Here is a 26,158-nt window from a genome sequence, read left to right on the forward strand (position 1 = left end):
AGATATAAATTGGACTCTATTCTAGAAAACTCATGTCCATACATTCAGACTTACCTAAGCTATACTTAATAACTATTCAACTTATTGAGACCTTTAGTAAACGCAAAGGGAAAATTCTAAAGTAGCTTTAACTATAGGTTATTATGCACATAAAAGCAAATTTGGGATGAAAGAGAAACAACAGATCCTAAAGACAGCTAAACGACAGAACTAGATAGAGTAATAATGACTTAATATAAGACATAAACTGTCTTGAAAGTACCTTTCCAGGCACAGAGAACCAGTGGGTTTGAAACTCCAAGAGGGCAGACAAAATTAAACTGCATGCCCTGTATGGTAGACAGACTTCTAAAGATGTTCTCCCACTCCCCCCATCAGGAATCCTACCCCTTGGTTTGTCAATCAAATCCTAATCTAGGTAGCCCTGTGAACGGATTGGCATATGTAATGAAAATCCCATGTCAGCTGTCCTTAAAATATGGAAATTATCCACGTGGGCCTGACCTGATCAGTTGAGCCCTTTGAAGCAGCGTTTTCTCAGGCTGGTGGCACAAGAGGAAGTGAGAACAAGTAAAAGCACAGGAAAGATTCAATGTGCCACTGCTGGCTTTGCAGCAAGAGGGGGGTCATATACCAAGGAATATAGACAACCTCTAACGGAGGGCAGCCCTGGCCAATGGCCAGCATGGAGACGGGGGCCTCACGCTTACAACTACAAACGATTAAGTTCTGCCAACAACCTGCATGTGCTGGAAAGTGGATTCTTCCTCAAACGCTCAAGATAAGAGCCCAGCCCCTGCTCTGCCAACACCATGATTCTGCCCTTGTGAGACCCTTAGCACAGAACCTGGTCTAACTCACCTGGACTTCTGACCTACAGAAATACAGGCTAATACATGGGCATTGTTTTTAAGTCACTAAATATATGGTGATTTGTTTTGCAGCAATAGAAAACTGATATACACCAAAAGACACAGAAAAGTCTGACTACCTTGTTTTCAAATTTTAAAATTACTTGGTAAATTCATTGTTATATCTAAACTGTCATCCATAAGGAATACTCCAACACGAAACCAACCGTCAGAACTGTCTATCGCACACATCTGCTGTGGCTGAGAAAGGCCACTGAGGACCACAGCTCACATCCTGCAGCATTTCGGGAGAGGATGGCGGGCCCCAGCATCTCAGATAAGAGAGGTGATGTTCTGTAACACTTAGGAGAGCTTCAGCTCAGTACTGATTTTTTTTTATGGCCATGTGGTATCATTAAGAGAACAATGAATACAGAGACTTATTACAATAAAATATTTAATCATGCTCACGTTTAAAAAGCTAACATTCGAACTCTTACATTAACTAATGAATGTATTTTAGAATGGTTTTATTTTTTGCACAGAGGCCAGAGAAGCAAAGCTATGGAAAGTGTCAGGAAATTACTTTTCCATTTATTTCAAAACTAAAAGCAATACATATGGTAAAGCCAAATAACCAAGGGATACGGAAATTCAAAAATGGATGCCTAGTCTACAATGCACATTTTAAGGCAGAAGAAGTTGTTAAAGTTCTTTATATGCTTCTATTAAACAAGAATCATCCAAAAGAAAGAAAATAAAAGTAAAGTAGAATATAGTATAGCGGTTAAGATCATGTACTTGGCAATAAAACAACCTGGATTCAAATCCTGTTTCTGCCTCTACCAGCTGCGTGATGTTGGGTTAGTAAATTTAGCTCTCTAAGCCTCAGGTTTTTTCCTCAATGACATAGAATTAGTAAGACTCAACCTCATAGTGCTGTCCTGGAGTTAAACATAATAGTGTGGGTAAAGGGTTAATAAAACCCCTTCTCCTTCAATAAGGACAAATTTGACCCTGGGTTAGCTTTCTAGCTCTGCTTCCCTAGAAACCTGATGAAGGTTGGGAGTTAGCTGTATAACTAGGCAGCACTACTTGTGGTAAAAATGGCTCCCTGGGGCTTCCTTGGTGGCGCAGTGGTTGAGAGTCTGCCTGCTAATGCAGGGGACACGGGTTCGCGCCCTGGCCTGGGAAGATCCCACATGCCGCGGAGCAACTAGGCCCGTGAGCCACAACTACTGAGCCTGCGCGTCTGGAGCCTGTGCTCCGCAACAAGAGAGGCCACAACAGTGAGAGGCCCGCGCACCGCGATGAAGAGTAGCCCCCGCTTGCCACAACTACAGGAAGCCCTAGCACAGAAACGAAGACCCAACATAGTAATCAATCAATAAATAAATCTTTAAAAAAAAAAAAAAAAAAAAAAATGGCTCCCTGATGGCTCAACTCCAGACTTATAAATATATGGTAAGAAGCCATAGCCTGGTGTGACTCTCTTGTAAGTGGGCACATGATCTGGGGACTCTGGAAGTTATGCCCATGAAGTTGTTACGAGAAAGAGCGTGTTCTTTGCAACATGGGACTTAGAAACCAAGAGGGGCTCACAGCTGCTCTTTCCCTTGCACAAGAACCTTCATTTGGGGCACAGCCAACACAAGCAACTCTAGCTTGCTGGCAGCTGTGTGTCCTACTGGGAGGGCCACCCCACTGAAGAAGAGGCCCCCTGCTGCCCTGAAAGCACTGGGTTTCCTGGCCTGTATTCTAACGGGGTTGGGATTGGTGTGGCCTATGGTGAGCTTGTGTGTCTGCATAACTAATTAAGAAGACATGCTAAAATATAATGAACACTGCTGTATGTTACACATGAAAGTTAAGAGAGTAAATCCTGGGCTTCCCTGGTGGCGCAGTGGTTGAGAGTCTGCCTGCCAATGCAGGGGACACGGGTTCGAGCCCTGGTCTGGGAAGATCCCACATGTCGCGGAGCAACTGGGCCCGTGAGCCACAACTACTGAGCCTGCGCGTCTGAAGCCTGTGCTCCGCAACGGGAGAGGCCGCGATAGTGAGAGGCCCTCGCACCGCGATGAAGAGTGGCCCCCGCTTGCCGCAACTAGAGAAAGCCGTCGCACAGAAACGAAGACCCAACACAGCCATAAATAAATAAATAAATAAATAAATTTAAAAAAGAAAAACAGAGAGTAAATCCTAAGAGTCAGCACAGGGAAAAAAATGTTTTTCTATTTCTTTAACTTTGTATCTAAATGAGATAATGGATGTTCACTAAAGTTACTGTGGTAAACCTTTCATGATGTATGTAAGTCAAATCATTATGCTGCACACCTTAAACTTATACAGTGCTGTATGTCAGTTATATCTCAATAAAACTGGAAGAAAAGAGAAAAAAAAAAAAACAAGACATTCTGGTAGGTATTACAGGTAAGCACTACAATCATTTCCGTTGTTAGAGAGGAAAGAGAAATTTAACTCTCCCCAGTCTCTCAACTAGCCAGTGGCAGGACAAGATTTGAGTGGGGACAGTCTGATTGTGAAGTCTGGGCTATGAACCACCTCTCCAGTCTACTTTTATAGCGTTGACATTGGCATTTACTAGCTGTATGAACGTGGGCTGGTCACACTCCCTGATCACTAGTTTCTGAATCTTTAAAAAATATAAGGTTTTTAACTCCTAAGTATGTATTGGAGGACTGGAAATAATTATCGGAAGAAGCCAGCACAGAGCCAGCCGTAAGCAGAGCTACCTGAAGGCATCCATCCTGCCCCCCAGCTCTGCCTGCTCAACCCACCAGGGACTCCCACTTACAGCCCTGCAGTCGGCTACAGAAACCAAAGGACATACAATCAATCTGCTCTGGGATGAACAACCAAGCGACCTCCTTGCCTGTTCCTCTGTGCCTGGCCCCTCGCGTGACCCACTTTTTCAGACTCTCCACCTATAGCCCTTCATCCTTAGCCCAGCTGTCTAAATTCTGAATTAATTGGTAGTGTAGACTGTGTGTCCTTCATTGTAACTGACTCTCAGGCCCTGTATTCATGTCCTTGCCGGACTCTGTCCCTACAGGCAAACCCGCCTGCCCGCCCGCCCCTGCCTGACCCCAGCCTCTGCTTCACCCCTGAAACACGGTATATCAGAAATTACTCAAGTCGTGGATGAGTGGATGAATGCCTTAACTTTTCTGGTCAGGATTTCTGGCTCTATGTCCACTCCCTCATCCCACTATGGCCCAGGAAATGCTGATAGTAAAGAAAGATTCAAAAAACACTTAGGAGAATATTTTTTAGAGACAAATGAGTAACTAAAAGAAAGTTAACACATGAGATCATGAAAATATGAAAGAAATACATGCATCCAGACTACCAACCCTACCTTCCAAGAAAGCATTTAGGGAACGTAGTCAGTTTTCTTTTTCTGTCTTTGATCAGATTTCCTTGTTTGCACATCATTTTATAAAGTTTCTCACCCTGTTCAGAGATCATTACCCAGGTGTCTTGCTCCATTCCTAATTTTAAACCTATCGAAAATGAAACACAGGACAGGTAACTGAAAAAGTCTCTTCATTCGTTCATGCCTTCGTTAAAAAAACATTCATTGCGTGTCTACCACGTGCTGGGGGTTGTGGATACAGAGCTCCTGTGATAGGGCCCTGGTTGTCAAGAAGCTCATGGGGTACCAGGGAGACAGTCAAGGCAGGATGCCCGGGGCCATATGGCACCTTTGGGCAAACTGTGCCCCAGAGGCACACAGTTTGGCCAGTGGAGGAAGAGCAGCTGTATCTCAGATGCTACTGAACCCCTTCTGTAGGACTAGATCAGCGCAGCTGGACACGGTGGCCCTGGAGACAGCCTTAGAGGGAAAACTGTGCTACAGTAGAGACGTATTCAGAGAACTTCGCCTCTGAGAAACAATAGGAAAAGTTTCACAGAAGGGCTGTGTTTGAACGCACGGGTATGAACAGGATTTCCAGAGAGAGAAAGTATTCACGAGGGCCTCTGAGGGAAGCAGCACGGAGCCCTGGGTTTCAGGTGACAGGACAGGAGGTGGAGGGGTGAGCAGGGTCCATACTCAACTGCAGTCTCCGGGTATTCCATTCCTTCGATACTGGGAGAACATCTACATGTTTTAACCAGAGGGAGGGGGAAGGCAGAGTAATGAAAGAAAGGAAGTTTTGTTGCTCTGGAAACAAAGCTCAGAGGACAGTGTAGGGAACAAACTGAAAGCGGGAGGGTTTAAAAAGAGGGAGACATTTAGGAGGGACCCGCCAAAGTTCAGGTAAGCTCAAGTCTCTGTAAGCAATAGCAGGTTTGGATGTTCAGGTGGGTGGAGTCCAGGGGTCAGCTGATTAAGTGAGCATGGAGCTCCAGAGAGATGACAAGGCTGCACATAAAGATTGAGAACCTGGAAGTGCAGAGTGGAAGTTAATCTGATGGGAAGAGACAACGCAGAGCAGGCAAGGAAGTTTAGAGGTGACCAGTGCCAAAGGGGAAATCCTGGGAACACTGACAATCAGCAACTGGGACTGATGAAGAACTGTGGCAGAAGAAGAAGAAATTCTTGGATTATTTTTAGTCTTCTAGCTACTAAATTCCTTACTAAAATTTTATTCTTTACTATGGAGAAGCCATTAACATTGGTCAGTAATAGTGAATAAGAATAGAGCCTGTTAACATAAGCAGAGTTATAGAATGTGCTTTCTTTCTTCCTTTTTTTTCTTTTCTTTTCTTTTTTTTTTGGTCTTAGGGGTATTTACATGCATAGCCATTCTGAGAAGAGTTAAGGTTCAACTTGATGAAAAATTCAATTTACCTTCTAAATGATTTGTTATGCTATTTGAATTGACTGCTAGATTCAACAAAACTTAAAGAGCCAATTATGCATTCATGATCTCTGTTTTAAATTTTTCTGTCTGGTTCTTCATCTAAGATCAGTCAAAGGAGTAAGTATTTTTAAATGTTTTGGAGATACTTATAAAAAGGTATGCTATGAATATTTTAATCAAGGTAGAAACTCTCTACACCCTTCATGGGGAAATACCTAAAGATGGAGGAAGCAGCTCTTTGTGTTCCAAAATGTCATCACCAATGACATATTTTATACCTAGATCTCTGAGAAAAGGAATAAACACTGTCACATTTCTCATCAATTATTTGGTAAAGAAAATAGTAGTTATACAAGCATTTCTATTTCCTAGCTGAATTACAGAAATACGAGTACTTGCAGATAAACTTCATACAACTGAGTATCACCAGACCAAATACTGTTTGCAAACCTTGATAAAAACATGAAGTGAATTTGAGCTAGGCCTCCTTGTGTGAACAAGCTCCTTACTGAGTTACATTACATTCAGTGGCATTATAACAATATTAAAAAGTTAATATTCATCCAAATTGCCTTATTTTATAATTAGAATACCAAAATATGTGGCCTAGGAATTTTCAGCATGTGTTAAATGTACAGGGAGCAATTGTTGCAGGCCCCACAGCACTGCATTATATTATTAAAGCATGTTTCTTAAAGGAAAACTCTATAATGATGCTTTAGAAATGGCAAGAATAAAGTGCAAAGAAAACAGAACAAATTTTAAAGCAGGTGAAACTATTTGCTGTAAATTGAATGTCTGTGTGCCCCCAAATTCCATATGTTGAATCCTAATGCCCAATGAGATGGCATTAGGAGATAGGGTCTTTGGGGATTAGCTCATGAGGGTGGAGTCCTCACGAATGGGATTAGTGCCCTTATTAAGGAGACCCCAGAGAGCTTTCATCTCTTCTGCTAGGTGAGGACACAGTGAGTAGATGGCCATCCATGAAACAGGAAACAGCCTTCACTGGATACTGAATTTTGGTCTTCCCAGCCTCCAGAACTGTGAGAAATGAATTTCTGTTGTTTATAAGCCACCCAGTCTAGGGTAATCTGTTACAGTAGCCTCAGTAGACTAAGACACTATTTAAAAGACACCGCTAGCCACAATATAATTATTTTGCTAACTATATAAGCTTTTCTTTTACTTTATTTCAGTAACAACATTAGAAGTATTCAAAAAGTATTTTAGCCTGGCCTTACATCACATAGTTAATCTAAGTGAACATCAGACACCATCTACTTTCTCATAACTTTTGCCCATTTTCTGCTTTCTTGTTAAATTCGAACCTTCACAAAGTATAATAATGCCCAATTCATACACCCACCTTTCCGCCGTTCTCTTTCTTTCAAAATAGCTTCAAACCATTCATGTTTCTCTTCAGGTGTTTTTGCCATGCACACAAACCATTTATTTTTGGCTGTGTTATGTATCTTCCACCCATTAACAACAATGTGTCCACTGCTGTGGAAGTCAGCTGAAAATTAATAGGTAAAGGTGAATGAACAGATATAATATATATTCGAGTAACGCAATCATTCAAAAAAGGTCCAAAACCATTGAATTCTTCAAAATACCTTTGCTTTATATATGTGTATTGAAGACCATACAAATTTTAAAAATTGAAGAAACATTTATATATTAAATGCAGTCAGACCTCAATAATGGAACATTTCTAACTCACAGCATTAACATATTACAGGAAATTAACCACCCAAACTCATTAACATTCCTTTCCTCTATGTCCAAAAATATTGTTCAAGTTCCTAAAGCAAGAAAACTTTTTTTTTAAGATTTTTTTAATGTAGACCATTTCAAAAGTCCACATAAAAAGAATTTATTGAATTTGTTACAATACTGCTTCTGTTTTATGAAAGAAAAAATTCTTCTTTGTGAATTCACATTTAATTGTCTTTTTCTAGATCTCACCATAATTTTGGCTAAACTGACATCCTGGATTTGAAAATGTCATCAGCAAACCCTTTCTGGCAGCTCCCTACCTAATGGCAGGCAGAGAATAGACATTAATTGTAACCAGGCTTTACTGGCATGAGAGTCTGCAAAGCAAAGATTTCAAGACAGAAACACATACGACAAATGCCTGAATCAGCATCTGCATCAATTAAAGTGACATCTTCCATTGTCTCCCTCGAGAGACACTAAAAAGGTTGTGGCACTACACCTGTTTTTGTTTGTTTGTTTCTTTTGATCTATTTTATTTGCTAACTTCTGAGTAGAGGAAGAAATGTATTGGTACTCATTCTCCCAAAATCTGGTTCTCATAGTCTTTTAGCTCCAAAATCACCATAAGTTATCTGTGAACAGAATGTTCCAAAAACGCATTATTGAATGATTCTGTCTAGGTGGGGGAGAGGGCTACTTTAAAAATTCCAGGTTACATTTGAGCCAGGATAGGATTATATTATATATATTATATATTATGTTAGATATTCTTCTAGCCATAATCTCATGAACACTCAATAACAATTTCTGTTAATACGGAGATTTAACTTGACAGAGGATTTTCCCTTATAAAGAAATTACCATCTGTTTTTAAAAGGAATTTTTGTACTTTTCTTCTTACCTTTACATATTTAATTCATATTCACAATGCATACAAAATAGCAGAACCTAATAATACATGTCAGATAAGCATCATTGGAATTAGTAAGGTAAAAAAAATTATTATTGTATTTCCTAATTAGACCACCATCCCTTCTTAATATCTATAAAAATAACCAATTGAGAATTTAGGATAAATTGCTGGAAAAAAAGATCAAATTATACGTGTTTCCACACCCCCCTCCCGCAAGCTGTCACCTTACAAGGCCAGTATCACAAACAAGAACAAGCTCTTCAGATTCTCTCCCCTCTTCGAAAACCAGGCAAAGATTGCTAAGTGAACCGTAGCACTGCAGCTTAAAAGATCCCACATTCCCACTAGCGTTATTACCCCTTTACCCATATTCTAGACAAAGAAAACCACAAGAGCCACATGCAGCCTGCAGTAATAAAACATTAGACTTACTTTAAAATGAGCATAATGTATTCCATCCACAGAACATAGGGGAACTCAAGTTCAAGTGCCAAACTCACCAGAGTGATGCTTCTGACCTTGTAGAGTAAGTGTCCTGGGCAAGCCACCTCTGTAACCTTCCTTTCCTCCTGGGATTACTTGAGCCTGGCACTGCCCTCTTCACACCCCGCTGACTTTTCCTACAATATTTTTCATTAGCAGCCATTTCTTAGCTCAAAAGCCTTTGGTAGCTCACCACTGAATCAAGTCAACACATGTAGGCTTGCTTTAGAGATTCTCCCTAGACAGACTCCACCCTACTAGCCAACTCCATTTCCCACTACGTTCCAATGTGTTCCCACCACTCTTCTTGTCTGCTGCTTTCCTTCTTGTCCTGAGAATATTCATGTGTCCCCCAAGCCAAGGCTCTCATCAAGCTATCCTGCTCTACTCTCTGCCTCATGGACCCTTACTTCTCTTTAATATGTACCCCATATTCCAGGAAGCCCTGCCTGACCACTCCAGCCTGTGTGTTCAAACTTCCCTCGGAAACTGTACAACTAAAGTCAGAACCAGCATGTGATTGCACATGGCTACTGTTTCATGTACAAAGAGCAAGATCATCAGCTGACCATAAAATCTACTATCCCAAATAACAGATTAATTGCTGTATCAATATAAGGTTTTCAAAGAACAGTTGTGTCACCTAATAATTTACAATGAAAGGATAATGTTCCTTTTCAACATTTATGTGCTAGCTGTTTTCTATCATGACAATTTAAAAAATCATAAGCAATTTAAAACACATATACACACATGTATATATATGTATGCATACACATATATGTAATACATACAACAGACCTCAAAATGTAGTGTAAGTATTTTGTAACAATATCATAGTTACTAAATTATCAATGTTGTACAAAATAAGCAATTTATTTTTATTTATTTCAAAAGACTTAGTGATATATAAACAGCTTCATAATTTTAATCATAGTACCTATCTCAATATCTTCATTTAACAAGAATTAAACTTATCTATGAAGAACACCCTCATTAAAGATCACAGAAAAGTCCGACAATGCCTTTCCTTAAGTAGGAATTTTAAAATATTTTTTGAATGAAACAACAAATAATCTATTCATTGCCAGCAAACACAGAAATTTGTAAGTTTCAATGGATCTAAAATATTAATTTTATAGGAAGTGTCAAGAAGAAATGGAATTAAAACTGTCATTCATTAAGTGTGGAATATCCAAGTTCAACAGTCTCTAGTCACTGATTGTTTTTTTTTAAAAAAAAGAAAAATCCAAGAGGCAGCCTTGAACAAGTCACTAATTATTTTGAAGCTATCCAGTTTGCAAATTCCTTACTCTTAATTCTGCAAAGCTTTATACAATGAGATGGGGTTTTTCCAAAACTGATACAACTAACTATAAATCTCATGGGATAGTCTGGTAACCTTTCAATAACTTGCATTTTAGCAAGATGAACAATAGCCAAGTATTGTATTGTTAGGCTAGAAAACAGAAGAAACTGCCAGAATATATTATTTAAAACATCAAGAAATTGGTGTCTAAATAATGTATTTAACCTGAATTCTGGTGATCAACAGTGGGAATGCATAAATTTCTAAGAGAAATTTTAAAAATTACAATACACTCACATTATAAGTATTTAATGTTGAGAAAATTATTTTTTAGAATAAATGTTTGATTTTGTCAAACAATAAAAGAACATTTTTCTGGCATCCAAAATAACATATGACATTATTTATGGGGAAAAAAAATGTTTCTAATTTTTCCTTTTAAAACTCTAAAAAGTAGCTTCTCCATTGACCTTTTTAAATTCCCAAAACACTGCCTCAAATTAATAACACTGAAAATTTAAGTGTATCAGAAAACAGCTATTATATTCTCGGTACTCTTTTCAACATTGTAAAGTTATGCCACTTTTTAATTAAGAATGTATTAAATCCAGCTTATGAAACAACACTAGTTGTTAAGGTAACTATGGTTTATCTGTTTAATTGACTGTTACGCAACAATAAAAACTATGTTTATTTGGTGACAAGACATGAAGATAAAGAGGACTATCATTAAGATAATGCTTTTATTTAAATGGAAAAAGATACAAAATTATAAAGTTCATGTTTCAAGTATTTTTTTTACCTATGCACCAAAGGAAACTTGAAGACATTTAAAAAAGTTTTCTCATTTATTTGTCTTTGGTTGATAAGATTATCTACTATTTTTCACCTATTTTTCTGCAAATTCCTATTTTTTTAATAAGCAAAGTTTAGTTTTATAAAAACAATGCATTCAGTCTCTTAAATACATTCAAATATTTATATTAAAAATGACAGCTGAACCTTGTCTTTGAAATATCTATTCACTTTTGAAGAACACCTTAAGAATAAAGAATTTCCATCTTGTCCAATTCAAATTTGACTAGTGTATTGCAATATATGGTTTGTCCAACACTGCACTACAGACCACATTTTCTAGAGGTCAAACATTCTCGCCCTCTGTCCAACCACACAAATAAACTAGTTGTCAGGACGGAATACAAATGATCTGGTGCTACTTTTTGAATGGCTTTCCAAGCCTGTACCACGAAAAGAAATTCTAGGAGGTTCAATGCTTTCCTACGACAGCTCTTAAGCTGGACAATTTTAATAGCACCACGCATCAAACAAATATGTACGTTATGGACATTACTACTACTTTATGACACTCCCAGCTATTTTTGTATCTCTGTGTTTAATGCTAGGGTTTAACATGTTTCAGCCGAATATAATTTTCCATTCTATAAGAGTCCTCCTCTCCCTTATCTTGCCTTTTTCCTGTTGACTGTTCTACCTAACAAAGTATTTCTAAGCTGAAATTCACTGCAAATGAATTATTCAAGTGAAAAGTCTGTCTTACAAGGGAGTTTATTATTGTCATTCCATTTTAAATCTACCAGTCACTTACCTGTGCCGTCATCCACATTCTCCACTTCCATCACCTCTGTATTGATCCGGCCACGAAAAACGTACCGATGTCCATCGGTAGATGCTTTGCTATTCTTCAACCGTCTTACAATTGAATGAAATCACAGAAACTTGGTTACTAAACTTAATGCAAAACAGTGTTAAAGCAATAATTCTTTGAAAAAGAGATACTAATTCAGTCAACAATATCAAATGTTAGGCTCTTGGTATTTTTTACTTGTGTCCTCCCATTCATAACAGCACAGGTTGCTCTATAAGATGTGACTTGTGTGCTAGTTTTTTAAATAAACTGAAGCTGTAGGCTAAGGACAACATACAGGTAGGAGGGTAAATATGTACTTTTGCTCAATATATGACATCAAAGATGCCTAATCAAACTCTGACAGACACTAAAAGTTGGTTATTTACAATTTCATTTGATTTATTTCACCTTCATTTCTCATTTTTCAGTAACCAGCTGGTAATTCCCATTTTTTCAATCCCTGGTGAAATTCAGTTAATACTTATGATCCTTCTTCAAAGAAATTTGACTGTGCTGGAGGTTATTAAGCATTATCTAGCCGTAAAATATTTCCCTATATTGTTTTTATGATAAATAACTGTATACTTGAGGGATAAGTCTCTCAATACATTTATAATCCTTCATAAAGATCTTATTTATTTTTAAAATAGTCCAAAACATTTCAAAATTTTGTGTATGGTACCAGCCTTTAATCTTAAAACCTATGCAACACAAAGTAAAAAAAAAAAAAAAAAAAAAAAATCCAGGTTTACAGATGAACATTTGTAATAATGAATTAGGCAGTTATGTACATTTATACTTGAATCATTAAGTAAAAAATGATGTATAAACATTAAGTATAAACATTCAAGTATGAGTGTTCACACTTGAACACTCAGGGATAGTGTTTTCAAAACTGGGTTTTTTAAATATATTAAATTAAAGAGGAAAGATTCTAAGAAATAATTCAAGAAGATTAAGTAATACCTAGTCATTCAAGAGACTTCAGTTGACCTGAACTATTCAATTTGACTCACTGACAAAAGTCTGCTAACAATTGAATATACGGAAATAAATATTAATGTATTGTGTTACACAGACACACCGAGCAAAAGTTAAGATGTCAAGTACATAGTGCAGTGCTCCCTTCCCTCCTCTCCTTTGCATTGGACACCTGCCCTGGAGTGGAAGGGGGAGGTGAAGGGAGGGGATTCTCAAGGTGCTATCGTGCTCCCTGAGTTCCTTTAGAAAAGAGAGCATATTCCAGCTTACATGTCCTAAACCCTCATCAAAACTTCATAATCCTTCATCACCACTAAACAAAACTAAATTGATTAATTAATCTGACTGACGGTCTGCCAGCCCCAGGCCTTCACCATCCTGCACACCCATGTTCATTTTGAAAGCGACCTCTAAATGTCCTTTGTAGAAAGCCTAAATAACTGCTTTAAATTAAGGATTCAGGCCAGGTAGCTATGAAAGTTGGCATCGTTGGAGGCCGAAGAGAGAAGAATGCAGAGCAGACTAACACGCAGGCAACAGCATCGTCTCTCAGGGAGGAAACAGTGTCACGGTGTCTTGCAAAAAAGAATTTCTTATAAGTTGGTACATCATACTTAAAATCAATCATATTGTTCAAAGCTTTATATCCTCAATAGCAGTTTTAGTCACAGGCAAATAATTATGGCATGTTTATATATATTTTTATATATTATTATCAATATATATATGTACACACACACACACACACACACACACACACACACACTATAGAATCTATCTTTGGGTCCCATTTTCCAAGGCATTAATTTTCTTTGTGATCTTGCTGTGACCTCTGTCCAGGTTTTTTATATTTTTCTTGACCTGTAGATATTAATACTCAAAATGAAATCCCAGTAAGTGTCTGACCAATACTGTAACACTTAGCTTAAATAAAGAGATCTTTGGTCCCTTCAGAAAATGACCCTATTGAAGTATCAAAATTGGAAAACTTTTGGTTTCAAAATAATTTTGCTCTATATTGCAGTGTTGAGTACTTGCATAACTTGATTCTGTGACTTCCCTCCTGATGAATTTTAACGGTCACCAGGATACGTGTACAGTAATGTCACAACAGCAGAAAAACTGGAAACAACCCTAGAGTCCATTGATAGGAGAATGAATAATTAAATTGTGATATATTCAACCAATGAAATCTTTTTTTTTTTTCTTGGCCGCACTGCGCGGCATGTGGGATCTTAGCTCCCCGACCAGGGATTGACCCCATGCTCGCTGCATTGGAAGGTGGAGTCTTAACCAATGGACTGCCGGGTAAGTCCCTCAACCAATGAACTCTTATGCAGCAGTTAAAATGAATAAATTATTGCTACACACAGGGGTATATAGTTTACAAACCATATTGTATACAAAATGTAAACTGCAGAAGACAATATACTGTGATACTATCTTACAAAGATCATAAACAAGCCAAAGGAAGCAATATCATGTTATATGTATCTAATATCGCACAATAAATTGTTTTTAAACTAGTTTCTCCTAAAATGAATAGCATCAGAAATATCCAGAGTTGGGGTGCCTAATCCAGCACTCTGCTCTTTAAAGAATGTAGCTGTAGAACTAAAGTAAAATCACCAGTCCCTGGCTCCTATAATTACAAAATTATGGAAGTTTCAGAAAAGGTTCAGTTTACTCATATTCTCTGAAAGATCTTTAGAGCTTAGAAAGTATATGGTAACGGAGATAAAGTATTCTAAAATGAATGAAACAGATGGTATATTCACACCATTCCAGTTCTGGAAGGGAATGGACATAATAGGTTTATTTAGTGATTTCCATTTTTAATCACTATGTATTTGGTCCACGTTCACTATACATACTTTAAGGCTATTTGCTAAACAGCATGATTTTAATTTTCTAAAACTTTTCCTATTGCTTACTTTATTTAACAGTTACAGCTATGAGATCATGAAGGTTCACGTCATTTGTACACTGTTAATTTTGCAAAAGCTTTGGTCTTGGGGGCAAGCATATATATAAGGATGAGATAACTCTAATGAAGAAAAGATCTCATTCTCAAACAGATGCCTTTAATAATCGTACCTAGATGGATGTGTTAATTAATTCAATGGGGGAAATCCTTTCACCATGTATACATAAATCATCACACTGTACACTTTATCTTACAATTTTATTTGTCAATTATACCTCAGTAAAGTTGGGGAAAAAAATAATTGCACCTAAACAACTTGAATCACCTTACAATTTTTAAAAGAGTTTCATACAGGTAGAATTCACAGCCTCTTCTAGATCTTCCTAAAGCCCATTTCTACTAATCCCAATCTTGTTATCAAACACAAAAAATTTAGAAGAGCATGTTACAAGAAATAAACAGGTTCATTTTCACGGACGGTAAAAAGGAATTTTTTAAAAAGCTCGTTAAGATAGAGAGACAGCAATTTAATTATCTCCTGGCTCTAATCCTAACCCGTTCCCTTTCTTCAACGTGCAAGGAGAAGAAGCTAAGAGTATGTGGAAGTTTACTGATGAGGTCATGAGTTCCCGGGAACAGAGGAAAGGTTGAACCTGTGCGATGGATAAACAGTTTCTGAACTATTACCTGTCTGTATTCTTACCTGTGTTTTCTTTTGCAATACACCAAAAGGTTATCGAAAAGAAAAAACACCCGTTCTTGAATATTTCCAGAAGAAATTTTTAGTAAGACTCCACACATTAGCATTTCAGTACAGGCGTCGGTAATGTTGGACCCCTAAGTCAGGAAAAATGGAGAAAGTAATGTCTGATTACTTAACACAAACTTTCGTGTGTAATTCTTTTTTCTCCTTAAAAGTGGTTTGTTTTTATTTTAAGATGCAATATATGGACAGGATAAAATTTCAAATAGTATAAATATTTATACACTGAACGTAGGTATCCTTCCCTCCCAGTCTCCTCCTGGTCAGTATCACTAAATACAGCTACTCTTAAGAGAGTCTATGTCTCCTTTTAGCTGTTTTATATATGTATGCATACACAGCATATATGACACATTTCACCTTTGTTCTCTAAAAAGGAGATGATTTCAAACTAACTCATAACATTACTGTCCCTAATATTCCTTTCATCTTCCTCCTTGCTTTCCCTGGTCTGGAAAAAGAGCTCCATGAACAGATAGCAAAGTACATGAAATTGTCTAAATGTTTAGCAGGTCTCAATTTATATACAGTCATCCCTTTGTACCCGTGGGGGATCACTTCCAAGACCCCTGAAGATACCAAAATCTGAGGGTGCTCAAGTTGCTTAAGTAAAATGGCATAGTATTTGTATATAACCTATGACCCTCTTCCTGTATATTGTAAATAATCTCAAGATTACTTCTAAGACCTAATACAATGTTAATGCTATGTCACAAATACAATGTAAATGCTATCTAATAGTTGCTGGTGCAAGTTTTGCTTTTTGAAACTTTCTGGAATTATTTTTCCCGAGTATTTTCAATCTGAAGTTGGCTAAATCTTCAGATGTGGAACCCGCAATACGGAGGGCCATCTGTATCCACTTCTAGGATGGAGAGGAAGAAAAAAGAAGAAATAAAAAGAAAAAAAATCTATGTAAAGAGAACAACATTCCATAGCACTCTTGCCACAGTTATTAATAGTTGCATTGGCAAACTCATTCACTAAATAAACCTTCATTGAGTGCCCACAAGGTCATATGATTAGTGACAAAACTGATGCTTAATACAAGTGCTTACCATTGGAAGTTGAAAGGAACCACAAGAGGGAAGGAGCCTGGGTCCCTGAAGTATCAAAAAAGGAAAACTGGGACTCCCCTGGTGGTGCAGTGGTTAAGAATCCGCCTACCAATGCAGGCGACATGGGATCAAGCCCTGGTCCAGGAAGATTCCACATGCCACGGAGCAACTAAGCCCGTGCACCACAACTACTGAGCCTGCGCTCTAGAGCCTATGAGCCACAACTACTGAAGCCCACAGGCCTAGAGCCCATGCTCCGCAACAAGAGAAGCCACTGCAGTGAGAAGCCTGCGCACCAAAATGAAGAGTAAGCCCCCGCTCACCGCAACTAGAGAAAGCCCGCGCGCAGCAACAAAGACCCAATGCAGCCAAAAATAAATAAATAAGTAAAAATAAATAAATTTATTTTTTAAAAAAAAAGGAAAACTGCCCACTGAGCAGAACACACACATTGGGTTGTTGTGTGAGCTGATCAAAAACACCTATTTTGAGCCATTATAAATGTTGTAGTCTATTCTTTTCTACAACCTAGACTAGCATAACTAATGCCCTGAGTCACTGAGTTGGACCAAAAACAAGGAAATTTTCAGTAGAGATCTGTTAAGTGTGCTCTTCAAGAATACTTCTGTTTTAAATATAAACATGCCTGGTCTCTTTAAATCCGGGAACAAGTTTCTGATTCTTTTTAAACTTAATGCATTAATTTTAATTTTTGATATTTTAAACTCAGAACATTAATGTTAATTTCATATTTTCACCATAACAATAGGTATAGTTTTTCTGATCAATTATAAAAATTTAAATTAAAAGGATAACTCATGTTAGGGGTTGGAAGATGCAAACTATTACATTTAGAATGGATAAACAAGGTCCTACTGTACAGCACAGGGACCTATATTCAACATCCTGTGATAAACCATAATGGCAAAGAATATAAAAAAACTGTCTACATGTGCATAACTGAGTCACGTTGCTGTACAGCAGAGACTGGCATAGCATTGTAAAGCAGCTATACGTCAATAAAATTATTTTTTTAATTAAAAAAATAAAGAAAATTTTTTAAAAAGATAACTCATATAACTATAATAAGAAACTTCCCGAAAGGGAAGTTAATTAAGACAGTGTTACCGTGTTAATCTAAGTATCTATATTACAAACACATTAAAAAAAATTTTTTTTAAAGATTTATTGATTGATTGATTGATTGCTATGTTGGGTCTTCGTTTCTGTGCTAGGGCTTTCTCTAGTTGCGGCAAGTGGGGGCCGCTCTTCATCGTGGTGCGTGGGCCTCTCACTATCGTGGCCTCTCCCATTGCGGAGCACAGGCTCCAGACGCGCAGGCTCAGTAGTTGTGGCTCACGGGCCTAGTTGCTCCGCAGCATGTGGGATCTTCCCAGACCAGGGCTCGAACCCGTGTCCCCTGCATTGGCAGGCAGATTCTCAACCACTGCGCCACCAGGGAAGCCCCACATTTTAAATTTTAAATACTTCCCTCTCTTCTTTCCTTTTGTCAAAAGGGTAGATATAGAAATAGAAATGGAGACCTGTGAAACATTTACACTATTTCATATACTGTGTCACGTGATAATTAAGCAAAAAATGTCATCAAATATCAATATAAATCCCAGTTTCAGTGGCAATGATTTCTAATTTATAGTGAATACCATCCTCCCTTAGAAAAAAATTAAGATACAATAGTATTAGAAATGTAAAAAATGTAAAAAAAAAGGAAACCATATTGATTTTTGCACAAGGGACCTACACAACCTTATGAAAAGTGGCTTTATTAGTAGCAGTTTTACAAAAGGTACAAAACACTTCACCTTAGACTATTCCATACAGCAGCCCATAAGTGCCAAGGCAGGAAAATAATTCATTACATTATAAAGGGTTATTGCCAATATTAGGCTAATTTTCATATTAACCAGTCTTCCAAGTAAGTTTCCCAAATTAAATATGTAGGTATTTATTTATAGATGTATTCCTAAATGAAAGAATTACTAACAATACATTTTCTGACTTGTTTGTGGTTATTATCTTTGTTAATAAATATAAGGAGAATTTAATGTGAATTTGAGCGAACTATAATGGCTAGAGGCCATTTATTCCATCCTCATATACAGCCTCCGGGGAGATACTGTCCAAGAAGAACTCATGGGGACCAATGTGTAAAATAGAAAGCGGATATATTATTCTTTATTATTTTATTTAATAATTCATTTATTATTTCTTTATTTTCTGGCTTTTTTCTAATTTCCAATGTTCCTTCAAACATTACAATCATGATTTAGGAAGAACTGTAATAATAGAACAAATCCCCTCCTCTCAATAAACCCAATAAAAATAATACTGCTAAACCATATCTAGACTGTTTGAAAGGGTACATCTTTTTTGTGTCAACAAGTTCTCTTAATGTAAGTTGCATAAGGGTTCATGACTGACATCTTACAGCTATGAGGTGGCAAAAATCATTGACAAATGAAACTGGTCACTAATTATCTGACCCCAGTATCAGCTCTCCCTGCTTCACACCAGGGTCTATCTAACTCATCTGGTCAACTAAATGCTGAATGTCAGTATCAGAAAAACACAGACTGACTGCAGAGAGAAACCATAATCTTGGAAAAGATAAAAGATGACAGGCCTTGGAACTTCCCCACTCACACATATACAAGGCATTGGCAGATGAAGGTCTATCAGAGCTAGACCCATTCATGATGGAAGAAAAGAAAAATGACTAGAATGACAATGAGATAGGTGTTTCATAAGAGAACAGTTTCAATACCAAAGGAGTCTCTTGAGAAAATTAATGAAGCATTTGAATATTCTTTCAAAAAAATCTTTTTAAAATACTAGGAAAGTCAAACATGAAATGAAGAATATCATATTGTTTCATCATAGAGTCTTGTCATAAAATGTATGTCCCCACCCACCCCAAAAAAGACTAAGCATTTGATTCACTCTTTTTAAGATTCAAATTATTAACTGAAATAAAAACCTGAATTCCGTTACATATTAGATTAGCTAAAACAAACTAATCATATAACTTTTCATTTTATCAAGATAAAGTCCCAATCAAACTTTCCTCCTCTCCCACTTTTTATAAAATTTTGGTCTCCTTTCTAAGTGAATTCACTTTCAATGGTTGTCTTCCTAAACCACTTATCCTTGAATAACAAGAGCCATCTATAAATCAATTCAACCTCAAGGTAGTAGACAAATTTGTATCTACCAAATCACCTTGTAGAGAGGACAAAAAGAATCAGGTCTCATCACAACCTATGGAAGACTCACACTCATAAAATAACAAGAGAACATTACTTTGAGGTCAATACACTGTCAGACACAAACGTAATCAAATGTAAGCAGCAAAGAGATTCTAAAACCAACAAGAGGTGATTTTAAAATGGTCTTGTAGCACTGTATTTCTCCATGTAAAAAGGTAATCAAGAGGTGTCAAATTTCAATTCTGTTTCTTTTTGCTTCCTAAAACACAAAATTTATCCTGATCTTATGTCTTCCAACACTTTCATATATTAATAACTCCCACTCTTTTATTGTGATTTTTTTCCCAGATTTGAGAGATCAATTCCAAACAGGCCTATCAAGGACATAATGCTGAATAACTAAATGACATAATGTTTAATGATACTCCCTTATCAATGTTCAGTATGATGCCAAAGAATTACAGTTATCATGACAATACTATCAGTCAACCCAAAAGTAGACTAAGAATGAGAATGAGAATGGTCCTGTTCTAAGAAATGAATCAGTCACTCTGATTAAACAGCTAACACACTTCTTTCCAGGAACGTGGATCATTGCCCTACAATTACCTTCAGTAGAAGATGTGGTGGAATGTTTTAAATGTTGGATAAGATATATGACTGAGATATAGTAAATAATACTAATCAAAAGCAGAACTTCAAATATGAGCAATTAAACTACAGATCTTCTGTGGTACAGTCACTATGTAAATAAATGCTGACCAAAAGCCTAATTTCTGCTATCAACTCACTTTTTAAAGGGCAAGGAGAAAAACCAACTTCATGTAAAGAATGTGCTAAATTTGTATCTGAGTGGATATAATATTACATGGTGATAAGGAATATAAACTTTAGAATCAGTCTGCCTATTTTCAAATTAAACTCTGCCCTCTGTTAGTTTTAAGAACTTGGTTAAGTTATATAGCCTTCATTTTAAAAAGCTGTGTAATGGGGATTATAGTATTGGGTTGGCCAAAAAGTTAGTTCGGCTTTTTCCATAACACCTTATGGGGAAAACCTGAATGAACCTTTTGGCCAACCCAATACTTCAGCAAACTTTTAAAAGAGACTCACCAGGATTGCCTACAATGGAGGATCAGCATTTCCCCAAAAGGAAATTGGTTGATGGACAATCAAGGGCCCCTGCCCTCCCCTGAGCAAATTTACCCATGCAAGATTAGTGGAATCTTGGATTTCGATCTTGAATCTTGAATGGAGTAATGTAAGGATGGAAAAAATGACTAGCACCTATTCATTTTAGCTGGGGCACTGATAAGACCACCAAAGAGCTTCAAATGCCTAGATACCCTTTCGAGTCTGAGAGGGTAGCTTTTCTATTGATTCCATGAGCTACTCAATATCTTTTAAATTAATTTTCCTTTTAGTTTCTGTTGTTTGGGACCATATAACCTTAAGGAACATAACCTTTTCAGTAGTTAGGTGCATAAATTAGACAAATGAAGGGAATTTCTCAAGGGTAAAATCTAATGGCTGAACCAAAGCTTTAAAATACTACCTCTTATCTGCAGAGCCTTTTACAGTGTTCAAAGCACTTTCATTTATTTCACTGACCCCTGTAATAACCCAAACTGTACGTTGAAGAGATCTGGTGCTTCATCCCCATACTAAGGGTCCAGACTGGAAACCAAACTTGCACAAAAGCCAGGCTTTTTTCATTATATCATATGATTTGAGAACAATAAATTTCAATTGCTTGTTTACTTAAATTCAATATAAAGGAATGTAATGATAATTTAGCAGCACAAAATACCAGAGAGGCAAGTTACCTGAGAGATTTTACTCCCCTTCATTTGATGAATGGGGAAATAAGACCCTAGATAATTAAGTGACATACTTGAAATAATAATCCACCAAAAGTGGAAATAATGCAAAGTCATGGTGTATCAGACTCAGATCCCTATTCAAGAGAATTTTAGTTACTGGAGCAAGAGTGTCAACTCTAAGATAGTCCTAAAAGGTCTGCAGGCACTCCTGGAAGGAGTTAGAGAGCTGTTACCCAACATTAGCTCAAGGCTACTAACCTCCAAAACTCTTGAAGGAACTCTCTGTTCTGTGACTGTCATGCCATCAGACATTTGTCCTTGGCCTTGTCTTAACCTCACGAGAGTCACTCTGAACATACATAAAGCTGCCTGTAAGCTGAGCAATAATCCCTGTTAGCAATTCACAGAAAGCCCTAACCATTCCCACTCCCTTCCAGGGCCTGAATTCATCCTATATGACCGCATCTCTCCCTTTGATTTGTGCACCTTTGGAGTCTTACCAGATAGCAGTTCTTCCTAAACTTCCCAGAAGGGACCAGGCCTGAGTACTATAGCAGCTTTCCGCCATCTCTCCAAGGTGGTAGACTGAGATGTCAAATCAGGTTCTTATCACAAGTTTCCAATCAACTGGCTGGGCCCTGCTCCAAGCTGCATTCCCTCAAAGTACCGAAACTCCCAAGTCACTGTATGACTGCGTCTTATGCACTCATTTCCAAATCCTACTCAAGTAGAATTTGCGTTGCCTCTCTTTTTGGAACCCGACCCTCATTTTATCTCCCCTGTGCCCACTGGAACAGTGGTCACATTAGATTTCCTCTCACCAGTCTCCTTTGTCCCCAGGCTCCATTTTTCTCTCCCACTCCAAGTGCTGTAAACCCACCAAGGCTGGTGAGGTTGAAGCACCCACCGCTACAGGCTACAAATGACATAGTATGGACGACACAGCATTCTTCCTTTGAGTAACTGGCCGTGAACAGTGGAAGAAATAGCAACACTTTTTAAGGAATCTCTCATTTCTAAAGGAGACACAATTTTTAGGATATACTGATACATGAGGAGGAAACAAAACGATGACAGATTCCATTTCCCTAGAGAACCTAGAAGAGTCTTATAAAAGTTTTATTTTGGTCAAAGGCCTGGCAGAAGTCACTGACAAATCCTGCAATTTAAAACAAGTTCGGTTTTTCTTCTGATGTTTGAGTGACAACAGAATGGCAAAAGCAAACTTTCATCTATTTTTCTCAGCCCAGCAGGACAACTGCCCCCAGGAAAGGAATTATTATCATGAATCAACTGTAAAACACACAACCATTTTAATTGATTGAAATAAGTAGCATTCATGCTGAAATAAGGGGTCACCCTGAACACTTGAAATGAAAGAATACAGATGAGGAGGAAACTAAGTCAGTTAGCATTTTAAAAGATTCATGGCAAAGAATGGATAAATAGGAGCATTCCCTGGGGTCAATGTTTGAGGTTTCTTTGCAAATCTGAATGGATGTAAGGTTATATCTAAATGGAAACCAACATATTGAAGATAAGAAATGAATCAGTCAATTATATAGCCCTAAAGATAAAAGCAATCCCCTTGATTTGTGTGATACAATATTTGGTTGGACATTTTAAATCTTCTTTACATTTTAAAAATATTATCTTAATTGCTTACTTTATAACCATAAGAAATTATCCTAGTTGAAAGCTCTTGATCATCTAAATTAAGTCAATTTAAAGAAAGAATTTTAGTTTATTCTTTACATAGTGCTAAAGTAATATAGGGCTCCAATTCCATGAAATAACTGGGACACAAAATTACCATAGCTGTAAACATATTACAGATTCTGAATATCACTCTTCATTTGCTTTTTCGTCATTTTAAAAAATCTTTCTTCAGCAAATCATGAAACCATAAAATTTTTCATCTTGAATGGACCTTAAAAATCATGTCATGGCCAGTTCCTTCATGTTAGAAATGAAGAAATTCAAATTTAGAGAGATGAAGTGGACTTAAAATGAAATTCATCATCAAATACCTAACTTAGAGTCTGAAAATAATAATATTACAGCACAGGTTTGGAGCCTTACTCCCCTTCTTTACTCTCTCCAGGACTCAGGCTACGGTTATGTATTATTGACCAAAGTTAAGACTGGAGAAAGGTTTGTCATGATGCACAAATACTGAACTATCTAAGCTTATAACACACACAGTTTTGATTGGCTCTATCGTAAAGCTTTCAGGTTGAAGTTAAGTCAATTAACTGCCCCTTTAAAGATATTTAAAAAGAATAATGACAGCACTTTTCGGAAATTGTTACAGCCCCTAGCATTACCTAGGAAAATGACCATTTATGGTTCCATCCAATGCCAGTAACTCTATGCACAGCATAAGACATAACAAAACTATTTTAAGCTCAATTGTTGAGTACAGTGACTGTACCTCCCAGCCTTCAATGTGAGACTGCCACTCCTCTAAAACTTCCAACTTCTCCATTTGTCTCTTGGCCTCGTTGATGTTGGAACAGACGGCTTTCATGGCTTGGAGGGCTTCCATCACTGCTGCGTAGTCACTGTGTTTCCTTGGAGTCCGCTTCAGCAACTCCTGTTTATACACAAAAAAACAAACCGCCCTTTGATCTTCAGCTTTCTGGGACAGCAGGTTCAGACTGACCAGGAAATGAAAACTGCAAAGTCCGTGAGAGCCAATTTCAGAAGTGACATCACAAACTCCACCAAATTAAGATCAAAAACAAAAGGCTGAATCAATGAATAAGCGTCACCCCCTGCACACTTTGCAGTCACTTTAATTTTTCCCTCAAAATGATGTTTTTTCAAAAAACTAAATTAGACGTCTCCTTTGGAATTGTCAAATATCTCACCTACTGCATGTAATTTTTTATAAGTTTGAGTTTTGCTCCAAAAGGAGGACATCTTTATATGTTGATTTCATTTTCCTAGAGTCTTTACAAGAATAGTAAATATTTAAATGAATATGTCCTATAATTTCAAAAATAATTTAAGTTCCTTATTTTCTAATATTTTTTGAGGAAACTATAAAAATGTCATAAATAAAGCAAATTTTAAAAATAGTCTTATACTCTAGTAAAACAAACAATTTATAAATTCCACAATACTCCATCATTAAAGGAGGAATTTATGCTGTGTTCGCCAACAACTCAGGTTCATTCTCCGCAATGAATGAACTTCCATACACCCTTCAACAGCTTTCTTTTCGCTTTTATTTTCTTTTAATTTTTTTTCCATTCAGGATATCAGAACTAGAGTAATCTTTAATCTTATAAAAGGTCTTGTTTAGAAGCACAAAATTAAACATCTACACCCACTGTCTAGACAGTTGTGACCACATTACTTTTAAATTAGTCATTTGTTTCTTTACTACAGTTGCCATCATCATGTAATTAACACAATTACAGAAATCCTGAGGCAAGTCTTTAAAAGAATTTTCTTAATTCTTAACATACAGTGGGAAAATATGCAGTTGTTATACTCTCTTGATGTCCTGTTATTGTTGAAAATTCTGCCATAAACTTTGACCCTGCATTCAAAATATTCACACTCTATAGAACTAGCACCAAAAGAATGCACATTACGTCACTCCCAAGATAAGGCTTAAATAGTTACGCTGGATCACAAATCCATAAAGGAGATGTGTAGGCTTCTGCAGAGACCCTCAAGTGTAGAATTATTTGTAAATTATGTGAAGTGGCGAAGGCAGCCTGCAGTCTATGTGCCCGGTGGGTATCTCTGGAGTTGAGACATGAATTTAGATAATGTGAGACAGCAGGAGAAATGACTAGTAATAATCTGTCAGTTACCTGCTATGAACCTTGTGCTGATTGGCCAACCCAATAATTCCAAGTTCCACAAATAAAACCAACGTATCTTTTCTTTAACACACGGCCTAATCCCCTAATGTTTTTCTCTGAATACATAAAACCATTGCAGATCATCCCAGAATACCAGCTCAGTTTTTCAGCCAATGGTACAACAAAGAAAACCATCAACACCAATATATCTACTACACAAGTAGTTTTCTCCTGTTTCTTTGTGAAGATAATCTTCCAAAAAAGGGAAAAGATGTCATTCCTCCACTTCTTGAAGATGCTCTGAATCGACCTCTTTCTTCCTAAGCAAGGATATGTCCATGTTCCTATCTGTGAGGTCACCTGAGGTCGTCCTTAACCAGAAAGGAGTTGATTTAGAACAACCACTTAACTTGATATATTTCTCTTAATATCACTATCCTTCTGACTCTTAAAACAAACCAACCCTCGGGATTCCAAAATCAGGACTAGGAATAAATGGAGTGATGAGAACGCATGCAAATGTGAGTCACCAAGTCAGAGGTCTGAAGGGACTCCCAGAAAGATGGGAGTCACATTTGCACCAATCCTCCCATGCCAAAGCTCTGCAGACCTGGACATCCCTGTGCTAGCTTCTCTCTACATTAGCTAAGCAAGCAACTTTAACTTGTTTTTTTAATAAGAAGAAATCCTTTTCAAAGAAAATTTTCACTGAGACCTAATTTATGCAACTGACAAAACCTGTAGTGAAAAAATGCATTTTAGTTCAAATTCATAACATTTATTTCTCAAAAAGTAAATCA

The 26,158-nt window shown here is 37.2% G+C and overlaps 1 protein-coding gene across 6 annotated transcripts in view; it reads right to left on the bottom strand.

The window, feature by feature from the left end:
• Positions 1–26,158, bottom strand: part of PREX2 (phosphatidylinositol-3,4,5-trisphosphate dependent Rac exchange factor 2) — a 279,824-nt gene that overhangs the window by 164,201 nt on the left and 89,465 nt on the right. For all 6 annotated transcript variants that reach the window (XM_057532388.1, XM_007185025.2, XM_057532389.1 and 3 more), the window contains 5 exons: positions 23,972–24,133; positions 15,370–15,503; positions 11,717–11,820; positions 7,050–7,199; positions 4,231–4,375 (listed from right to left, as the gene is read on the bottom strand). In XM_057532388.1, coding sequence (XP_057388371.1) covers positions 4,231–4,375; positions 7,050–7,199; positions 11,717–11,820; positions 15,370–15,503; positions 23,972–24,133 — 695 coding nt within the window. The remainder of the gene's footprint in view (positions 1–4,230; positions 4,376–7,049; positions 7,200–11,716; positions 11,821–15,369; positions 15,504–23,971; positions 24,134–26,158) is intronic.

This window comes from Balaenoptera acutorostrata, chromosome 17 (genome assembly GCF_949987535.1).
Source record: "Balaenoptera acutorostrata chromosome 17, mBalAcu1.1, whole genome shotgun sequence".
In the NCBI taxonomy this organism is placed as follows: domain Eukaryota; kingdom Metazoa; phylum Chordata; class Mammalia; order Artiodactyla; family Balaenopteridae; genus Balaenoptera; species Balaenoptera acutorostrata.